The sequence below is a fragment of the Mus caroli genome, chromosome 7 (genome assembly GCF_900094665.2).
Source record: "Mus caroli chromosome 7, CAROLI_EIJ_v1.1, whole genome shotgun sequence".
Lineage (NCBI taxonomy): Eukaryota > Metazoa > Chordata > Mammalia > Rodentia > Muridae > Mus > Mus caroli.
This window is the reverse complement of record NC_034576.1, coordinates 54544037-54555128: the sequence shown is the minus strand read 5'-3', so window position 1 is coordinate 54555128 and position 11092 is coordinate 54544037. Positions and strand designations below refer to the sequence as shown.

The window sequence follows — 11092 nt, the reverse complement described above, 5'->3', positions numbered from 1 at the left end:
TGTGTGTGTGTGTGTGTGTGTGTGTGTGTATACAGAACTATTTTAAGGAAGAAGATGATCATGTATAGACGAAGACAGTGTTGTGTGCTCTTGTTTGTGATATACCATTCTAAGATGTCAGCAATTATAGCCTAGCACTAAATTATGCACTTCAAAGTTGAAAGTTTGCATACTTACTTCAAGTTTTTTTAAACAAAATTAAAGTTAAAAAAAATCAGTGGAAACAACTTTAGGAGTACTATGAAACAGAGCCTTCAGAGCATGTGCTCTAAAAGTCAGGCATCTCCTGACCTTGCTGCCATTTTCTTTATTTTGCTGTTGCCAAGGTGCATTTACCAATTTTCTGTGAATAACAAGTTCCCATGGAGACATTGCAAGAAAGGTGAAGAAGCAAACGTCTCCATGACAGGTGTGTTTAGAAACAGCTGCTTTGGAAAAGGGCAAGTTAGAAGGGAGATAAAAAAGAGATGAAGAGAGTCCATGTCAGCTTACTTCCATTACTATGATGAAGGTCATCTTGGCGGCAAGAACATGCCAGAACTGCATGTTATGGCTGTACTTATCCTCATGATCAGGAGGGTACCTATAATCTCTGTACCTAAAAAGGAAAAAGAACAAAAATGAACCATAGGTGGATGGACTTCTAGGTATCGAGAGATGATCTACCATAGATTAATAGATATGATAGATGTTAGACAGATGATGGAGAGATTAATAATCTACAATAGATACAGATGATAAATAGTTGATAGATGATAGGTAGGTAAACAGACATAGACATGTATGTAGATGAGAGATAGATAATCTGTGATAAATAAATAAGTAGATAGGTGATAGATATAGATGACAGGTAGAATGACAGATGGATGTCAGACAGGAATGTTTAATAAACCTGAGTGAGGTAACCCAATCACAAAGGAACACACATGATACGCACTCACTGATAAGTGGATATTAGCCCAGAAGTTAGCAATACCCAAGATACAATTCACAAACTACATGAACCTCAAGAAGGAAGACCAAAGTGTGGATACTTCAAACCTTCTTAGAAGGGGGAGCAAAACATCCATGGAAGGAGTTACAGAGACAAAGTGTGGAGTCGAGACTGAAGAAATGACCATCCAGAGACTGCCTCACTTGGGGATGTATCCCATATACAATCACCAAACCCAGACACTGTTGTGGATTCCAACAAGTGCTTGCTGCCAGGAGCCTGATATTGCTGTCTCCTGAGAGGCTCTGCCAGTGACTGACAAATACAGAAGTGAATGCTCACAGTTATTTATTGGATTGAGCACAGGGTCCCCAATAAAGGAGCTAGAGAAAGGACCTAAGGAGCTGAAGGGGTTTGCAGCCCCATAGGAGGAAAAACAATATGAATTAACCAGTACCCTCAGAGCTCCCAGGGACTAAACCACCAACCAAAGAGTAAACATGGTGGGATTCATGGCTTCAACTGTATATGTAGCAGAGGATGACCTTGGACATCAATGGGAGGAGAGGCCCTTGGACCTGTGAAGGCTCTATACCCCAATGTGGGTAAATACAAGGGCCAGGAAGCAGGAGTGGATTGGTTGATGAGTAGGGGGAGGTGGGAAGAGATTGGGGGAGTGCGTTTTGGAGGAGAAACCAGGAAAGGGGATAACAAATTTATGTATTTATTGAAATGTAAATAAAGAAAATATCCAATAAAGAAAAGAAAAGAAAGGAAAAAAGAAAAGAAAAGAAAAGAAAAGAAAAGAAAAGAAAAGAAAAGAAAAGAAAAGAAAAAGAAACCTGACATAAGTTTTTATTATTTTCTTAGGAGAGTGGTTACCAATGCAGGTCATAAGAAAATAACAGATAATGTTAAACCTTTTCCTATTCACTCAGCTCTAGGCCTGCGCTAGTTACCCACGTAATCCCTATAATAGGAGATAAACTAGAGGAACTTATATAGTCTAATGCAGACTTTTCTCATCAGTGAACAGCTTCCATGTCATTTTACTGAAATACTCCTCCTATCTCACCCATCTGACTTACTATGTTGACCACTTCTGGTTCCCTGAGCCTTCGTTTTCTTTTAGATGTGTCCATGAGGCAATGTTCTCTTTCTGTACTCTTTTCAGTGCTCAGAATTGCAGATTGCTCTCTACCACAAAGACATCAGACTGATGTTCTTCAAAATTCAGTCCCATCTTTTACAAAATAATGAAACCAAGAAGTCAGACAACAGAGATCTCAGTCTTGAACACTGAGTCACGATCCCTTAGTATCCAAGTGTACTATAAATCAGTGGCTTTGTTTTTCTGACTGTCCTGTCATGGTTTTCTTGCTTTATTAGAATTCCCAAGGAAGAATTCAGAGTTGGGTTGAAATTAAGATTAAAGGCTTTTGCATGTACATATGTGTGCATATGTCTATTGGTCTGATATGTATTGACCATCTATTTATGATTTATCTACTATCTATCTGTATCATCTATTTCAGTATCCCTGCTTATCAATCTATCTACCATCTATTTATCTATCTTTATCATATATTTATATCATCTGCCTATTTATCTCTATCATCTATCAATTATATATATCTATCATATATATTTTTCTTTGATCTTTACTATATCTGCCTATCATCTATCATCTCTGTCTATAAATCTATCTTCATTATTTATCTACCTATACCATCTATGTCTATTATCTATATATCTATGAATTTATGTATCTATTTATGTATCTATTTATCTATTTTCTATTTATCTATCATCTATCAACCAAACTACTTGCCTATCTCCATCAGCCATCTTGCATCTATATATCTCTATTATTAACCCACCTAGTATTGACAATTATTTTTATATTCTATGGTATGAAGAACACCACAGAACATGATATACTGGGTGTGGTAGTAACAGTTCACATGTCCCACCTCACAATTCTATGCTGAAGAAAATCTTTAAGGTGGAATGAAGGCTGGTGAACTGGTCCAGTTAATATTAATATGTATATATTACCTATATGCATATATGTATATATACACACACATTATTATTTTATTGTTATTTCTCCATTTCTTAATATATTTTCTGAGAATAAATGGTGAAATTCAGGTAATTAACTATACTGACTGATTGAAAGGTGTTATGGAAAAAGTCCAGGGAGCATGGGCTAGATAGTGGGCAATATTTTCAATAATTCAAAAATGGGAAATTATTTAAAAAATAATATGACCTCTATCCATAATGTCCCTTCTTTTTAAGCAGTTTGTCAGTTTGTACAATGTGTGAATTCCAGAACTGATATCAACCCAAGAAATCTGTTGCCTTGAGTAAACCTTTTAGAGAGTAGGACACACATTAGGAAAAAGATAATTTAAGAAAGACATTAAAAGTACAGTGCTAAAACCTAGACAGAAGAAGACCTGCAGGTGACGAAGTCTTTTTTCTCCATGGGCACTGTGTGGTTGGGAAAGTCAGCTATCAGGAACACTGACAGGCTGTTATTGACGTATCCACTCAAGGGCTCTGTGGAATTCGTTGAGTAGGCATAGAAGTAAACTAACCGGGGGATGATGTCAGATGTGAATGAGACAATGAAGGCCTGATGGACAAAGGGAGAGAAAGATGATGAGCTCAGCCCAGCGCTCAAAGTCTAACATGTATGCAAGCCCACTTTTTTGAGCCACATGAATGTGAGATGACTTAAACACCACTCTAAAACATGCAAAGGCTCATAGGTAGCATGGGATCAATTTTCTATGATTTCCTAACTACAAAAAAGCTAAGGATTGAACCTATGGGTATTTGTTGCTCCAAAGCATGTTAATTGTCCTTGGCCTTGGCCTTGCCATGGCTCATGTTCCTGATTGACACATGCACTGTCCTTAAAAAGAATTCCCTCTGTCAGGGCTAGAGGAGAGATATGCAGGGATAGGGGAATTCATTGGTCTGTATCTCTGAGTGTTTTTGTGTCTACATGTGCATTTCTGTTTGTATTCATGTGTGTCTGTATATATTCTTAAAATCTGTGTGTATGTGCTTATAGGTGCATATGTCTGTATAGGTCTGTATAGATGTACCTGTGTGTATTCATGACTATGTCTCTCTGTTTGTCTGTGTGTAGCCATGTCTTGTGTCTGTGTATTGAGTGTGTCTATAGCAGGCTGATGAATGAAAGAAAGGACTGTGGGTTGACACTTAATTGTAGTTTACTACAAGTAATTTCAGAGCTTCATTCTATGGGGTTCTATTTTTTCCAAAGTAAAATAATCACAGAAATAGTTTGTATATTCTAGATCACATGAATGTACTTAGAACTATCTATCTGACTCTGGCGCCAGTGCATTTAGTGGTATATATTAAAAAACCCTTTTCTAGAGCTGAAGGGGATTGCAACTCTATAGGAAGAACAACAATATAAACTAACTGGACTCCCCCACCCCCAGAGTTTCCAGGAACTAAACCACAAATCAAAGAGTATACATGGAGGGATTCATGGCTCCAGCTACATATGTAGTAGAGGACTGCCTTATCTGGCATCAATGGGAGGGGAGGCCCTCGGTTCTGTGAAGGTTTGATGCCCCAGCATAGGGGGATGATAGAGCAGTGAGGTGGGAGTGGCTGAATGGGTGGGGGAGCACCATCTAGTAGTAAAGGGAAGTGGGGATGGGATAGAGGATTTGAGGAGGGGAGACAGGGAAGGAGGACAACATTTGAACTGTAAATAAGTAAAATCACCATTTTTTAAAAGGATAAAAAATTTAAAAATAAAACCTTTTTCTGCTCTTCTATGAAAAAGAGTTATATTTTGTATTTCTGTTGCTTATTGAATATGTCTGACACACTTTTCTCACAATCGGTAATTTCAGAACAAATTTTTAAAAGCCTGTACAGAGCAGTGTTTCATAGTTTCCATGGGTTTGGAATTTTCTTTTTGTTTATTTTTTTCAACAAATTAGCTCCTGCTTTATGTCATATTTATATGCATTATTCTTTTATTTTCTAAGTTGTCTATAATAAACTTTTGTTTTTATTTCTTTATTGCTTCTATCCATGTGTTATGTCTCTGAGTTTCCCTTTGGCAGCTGAAGTCAGATGCTTAGGGTAGGTTTTCCTGTCTAGGTTTTGAAAGAGCATTATCAGGTAAGGATTTTTCTATAGTGGTTCTCTAGCTCATTTCTCCATGTTCCCACTGTATTTAAGCTTCACAATTTCAACCACATTTCCTTTACACAGAGCTTTCTAAAATAAATCACAAATATTCAGTTGTCAAATCTCCTTTTGATTATCTCAGTAAAACTTCAATTGAAAAAACATAATTTTGACAAATATGAAGGCTATAAAATTAGGATTTTTAAAATGTCATTTCAAAAATCATCTTACAGTAAGTAAAATAAATAAATTTATATTTATATGTACATATGTGTATCCTCACTCCTTGACTGCATTGTTCAAACACGTTACATTATCACTGATTTTCTGCCTAGATTGGTGCAATTTGTAAAACAACATCATGAAATTCCAATGAGAAAGTACTGTTGTCTTCCTATTGCTCTTTCTTAGAAAATAACATTTAGGATAGCTTGTCCTTACAAACTATCACTGTGATGAAATTGGTACCAAAGAGGATTGAATCAGGTGCCATTCACATTTCTCCACCCCAATACATCAAAAAAGAAATGCAAAGTCGCCCCACGGAAAGAGGCACACTTACATTAGTTGCAACAGAAACGATGGCCATTCCAAAAAGAATGTCTTGCCAGACACCTATGGAGTGGGCTTTCGCTGCGACAGGTCTCCTGTACTGAGTTGTCAGCTTCCAGGCATCCACTCGGATTCCCATGATGTTGTTCATGAGAGCAAACAGGGGTGCCAGAGGAAAAGAGGCCACAAACAGCGTGGCAAACCCAAACTGGATAACTGAAGAGACACGGGTCATCCATCATTATGACACAGAGAGAAGGTCCATTCATCCAGTTCCTGCCACCTGTACACTCACCACTTTTCAGCTGGTTTGTTAGGAAGGGAATAATAACACTGATTCACCCCTCCTTGCTTTTTAAAGGAACAAACAAATTATCAGAGGGAGAGGCAGTGTGTGTTTCAAGGTGTCAGACTCAGATCTTTACCTAGAAAACTAGTTAATCTATTTAACTTCAGTATCTTCAACACCAAAATTAAATATAGCCAATGAGTCCACTGCACAATTATCTCATGACTAAAGGAATAAGTGAGAGTTAAGATTAAGTATAAATTAAGTCTTGGTTGGCTCTCAATGCACAGAAGCTAATGTTGTTATAAATATTTCACATCTTTATGCCAGTACCAAACTCTCCTTCCTGTGCATATGCATTCATTAGAACTTATATAGTAAGGAAAAATACTATTTTATCACCCTATAAAGCAGTATCTACCTATTGCACACCTAAGCTGCCTAAAATAAGATTTCCCATCTCCGTGTACAATAATGTACATAGTATTATCTAACTAAGGCCATACAATATAAAGTATATTATGGTAATTTTAATTTATCTTGAAGGGTAAAAATGTCTTATATCACAATAACAGATTTTAGATGAAATATATAGCATATCTAATAAACAGTAATCATGTAATGGTTTTCAGATTATCTCCTTTGTTGCACCATGATTTTGGTAATAGGTACATAACTGCCCTCTATAGGTCCAGCAAGGCAGGGGATGTCTGTGAGCAGAAGCACCCTTGGCAGACCACACAAGCAGCCAAAGCACCAGCCATCTAGGATCTCACCCCAGTGTGTCTTCTTTGTTTGATCACCAGACAAAGAAAAAGGGAATAATTTTTCTCCACCCATCCATCCATCCATCCATCCATCCATCCATCCATCCATCTGTCCAACAACCATCTACCTTCCATCCATCCATATATATATTCAAGTACCTTCCCTCAATCTGTTCTACACACACACACACACACACCTGCCATCTGTATATACATTCATCTGCTACCCATACATCTCTCTGCCATTAATTCATCCACCCATTCATTCATCCATCTTTATGCTATCCATATGCCCATCTACCACATGTGTATGTGCCATTCATTCATCTGCACACCTATCCCTCTATCTACCTATCCATCAGTCTATTCACCATCCATCTACACATACACAAAATCACATATCCTTCCATCTCCCAGTAGTCATGTATCGGCCATTATTCATTCATCTGCCATCGATAGATATATATCCATCCATCCACCCAATCATCCATCCATCCATCCGTCATTTTCACTCAATAATCTCAAGCATCCAGCATACATAAGAAAATTGAAAGAAATTAAAACTATTCATCTTATCAGTGTCGGTGCTGCCTCAGAGCCATGATTGAAAATTACCTGTTTCCAAGTACTCATAAAACAGCCCACGATGTCCGTAAATCTGAAGGTCATGATCTTGCTCCCAACGACTGTACAGTTTCTCAGAGTGGGTCCGGGCTCTTCGGCGTCTCCACCAATTAAAAATCAAGCTGTCAGAAAGGATAAAAGTTGACATGAGTCAGAGAGGCAGTGTGTTAAGTCTGGAAACTATCAGAAAGACAGACTAAGGACTTTAAGCTAACTCAATAGGAGATAAAGTCAGAATGAAAACCTAGTATAGTTTTTTCCACAAGTGGTGGTACTTAGGTTAATAGAGCATATTAAGGGAGGTGGTCAGGGCTTGGGGCAATGGCCAATCTCCATGTCTCTTAATGCTTAGAAAACAACTACAGAAATGAGAAATTTATCATAACAGAAAATGTAAATTAAAGGAAAAGCAGAGGCTTATTTAAGTAAATGCAATGTATTACAAGAGAGTAACCAACCAAATTCTATACCATATAAGGTGGATTATGGTAGTGTTGGATTGTGCAAAGAAATAAGTTTGTGTTCTAACTATCCAATTAAGCAATAAAATAGATACAATGACAGAATTAATGTTAAACACAAAAGCACTTGGTAGCAAATACCTTCTGAAGTTTGCTTCTAGCAAATAATCCTAGAACCAAGTTAGCTCAACCTGATTAAAAGAGACCAACAAAACAGAGGCAAATGTCCTCATCGGTGTGAAGAGCATTTGAAATAAAAACCAAAGCAAGAACATGCAGGGTCATATTCAAGTGAATGGTATGACAAAATAAATCATTGAAATAAAACAAACACTGAGCTGTGTTGCTGCTGGATAGTAGATCCTTCAGGGACTACGTTTTTGGAGTGGAAGAAAAAAAACCACATTCATAGTTTTACAAAACAAACAAACAAACAAACAAACAACCCGAACAAAATCTATCAACGGTCCAAGACAATAATAATGGATGCTCTCAGCATGCTCAACCTGAATGTCAAAGCCTGCAAATTTATGCATTTAAAGCAGTAACCCCCAAACAGAGTGATTTTGTAAGGGAAGATTTGCAACATTGGGAAACAGTTTTCAGTTGTCACAAAGGGGAGGAGATGGCCAAGCCCAAGCACCACTTCATGGTGACTCCAAGAATGCATCTATCTATCCCCACGTGCGAATGGAAGCATGGAGAAGCCGCAGGTCACTCATGACTGAGTGGCCTCATGAGATGACTAAAATGCAAAAAAGATAAAATTTATGACAAAAACCTATTTTCTACACATATACTTAAAAAAGAAGAAAACAAGAGTTGGTAGCTATTGCTTTTGAAGCATTACTGCAAATTAAAAAAAAGTAGATAAGCATGCATGTAGGGAAGGCATCAAATAGCACGAATAAGTGCACATTGGCAAAGGAGACACACACAGGCAGAGAGCCATCCTCTTATGTTAATTAATCAGGTAAAGGAAAAATAAGACCCCAAAGAGAAAGAGTTCATATGCGTAAAATGCATGAAGGAATAAAAAACATTATCACATGGACTGCTGCAGCAATTGTGCATTGAAAAGAATAAGAATAATTGTTTACATATAGCTTAGATCCAAACTGAAACACAAAAAGAGGGTAAAAAAGGAGGGCACACAGAGTAGTGTGGGGACACTTAGGACTTCCAAATGCTCTTCTGTGAGCTCCTTGCCACAGGAAATGCTGGATTCCCACAGCACGGGCAATTACCTTTAATGGTACACTAATGACTTCCGCTCTGTTAAAACCATTTTTATTATCTATGATCTATTTGAAGCTACTTTTGAATAACTGATATTTGCCCCAAATCAAAATTTATATTTTGTGTATGATTTTCTTCAACATTTTCTAAAATGAAAGCTTACTGATATTATTTATTTATTTATTTACTTACTTACTTACTTATTATTTTTGCAACCAGGCCAAAAATAAATTAGTCATGCTTGTACATATCACAGATTTCTGACATCTTCATTTCTCCCAGTTATCAATAGAACTAGTCTTTCAGCAACCCCATACTCCTGTCATTAACAAAGTTTTCTACTGAGCTTTACAATCAAGGGGAGTAAATTACTTTATCTTTGTTCCCTAATTTCTTAACCTCCCACATAGTGTTTAGAATCTGCGTGGCTAAGCAGAAAATAATGCTGATGTTTTCATGACATATATGCATGTGTCAACACAGGGAAAAAGGACAGTTTTACTATGTTGTGATACACAGCGCAGAAACACACCGTTTCTCTCAATTAATATGTTTTCAATTTCATAAAATAGATAGGAAATAAACTCATCCCCTGGCTTCACATTGCTTCTAAACAAGTATCAATCCCCACCCAAATTGAGGCTTTTATTATTTTCTCTCTTTTCATTGGTGGAAATATTCCTCTGATGTATGCAATCAGCTGGTATTTTGGTTATATGTACATTTATATAACATATATGTATATTTTTATGTACATAAAATATAGACATATATAATGTGTTCATTATTGTGGTTTTGGAGGAGGGAGCAATTCTTTTACAAATAACATAAGTTCTCTAAGTGTTTCCATGCCTAAGATTAAAATATAAACAAACAAACAAAAAAACTTCAAAAGTTCAATGTTTAGTAATAGTTACAATTAAATACAGCACCCCAGGTCTCAGGCACCATCTGGTAAGAGGGGGCAGAAAGAATGTAAAAACCAGAGGTCAGAAGGACTGGAAGAATGTGAAGCAAGGTCTTCTGGAGAGGACAAGACTCTTGTACTCATGCTCTCACAGTCCCTGTGGCTGTTACACACAACCTCAAACCAGTCAGCATTCCAGCCTGAAATAGTGTGTGTGTGTGTGTGTGTGTGTGTGTGTGTGTGTGTGTGTGTGTGTGTGGTCATGAGCTGTCAACCTTGGAAGATGGATTCTGGAGAGTGGGAATCATCTTTCTTTAAAACTGTGGCCCTTGCTAGGTTGACCATCCTGCAGTGGATGGGCCACACACTCATGAGTACATGTCAGTATAAACTGAACGAATGGAGCACAGCAAAAGAAAAGTGAGAGAAAAGGAAGTTAGAATTGGGTGGTGAGATAGAGAGTAGTGGCTCTCAGAGGAGTTAAGGGACGAGCAGAGTGAATAGGATTAAAGTACACTACATGCATGTGTGGAATTCTCCAAGAACCAATGCAAATTCTATATGATAGACATTTTATATTAGAAAAGTATAATATGTAATATGGAGAATAAGCTACTGAGGATCTAATATGTTATTTCCCCAGTTACTCAAGCAGCAGAAATGCACATTTAAAAGTTTCACACAGTGTGAGGTTCATGCCTTAAATCTTAGCACTCCAGGCTGACAGGTCTCTGCAAATTGTGAGTTCAAGGCCAGCCAGAGCCACATGGTGAGATGCTGTCTCAAAGGGGTACCAAGAAAAAAAAAAAGCTTATACTGAAACATCACATTGTACTCAGTAAATATGTATATGCAAATGAGTATATACAAGTGTCATTTGTCATTGAAAATAAAACTAAAAAAAGAGCTTTGATGGCCACACAAAAAATAAATACAACCAGAGCCTTTATTTATTACAGTGGCATCCTGCACTGTTCACTGAACATGAATTATTTCTGTTTGCACGGATGTTTTTCTAACAAAGATAACATGACAATAATAAGATGAAAGGATGGACCATCTAGAGACATTTAGAGACCCAGGGATCCATCCCATAATCAGCCCCCAAACGCTGACCCCATTGCA

At 37.3% G+C, this 11092-nt stretch overlaps 1 protein-coding gene across 4 annotated transcripts in view; it reads right to left on the bottom strand.

Annotated features, from left to right (window-relative positions):
• Positions 1–11092, bottom strand: part of Ano5 (anoctamin 5) — an 86697-nt gene that overhangs the window by 5959 nt on the left and 69646 nt on the right. For all 4 annotated transcript variants that reach the window (XM_021168193.2, XM_029480216.1, XM_029480214.1 and 1 more), the window contains 4 exons: positions 7352–7482; positions 5691–5896; positions 3400–3578; positions 493–598 (listed from right to left, as the gene is read on the bottom strand). In XM_021168193.2, coding sequence (XP_021023852.2) covers positions 493–598; positions 3400–3578; positions 5691–5896; positions 7352–7482 — 622 coding nt within the window. The remainder of the gene's footprint in view (positions 1–492; positions 599–3399; positions 3579–5690; positions 5897–7351; positions 7483–11092) is intronic.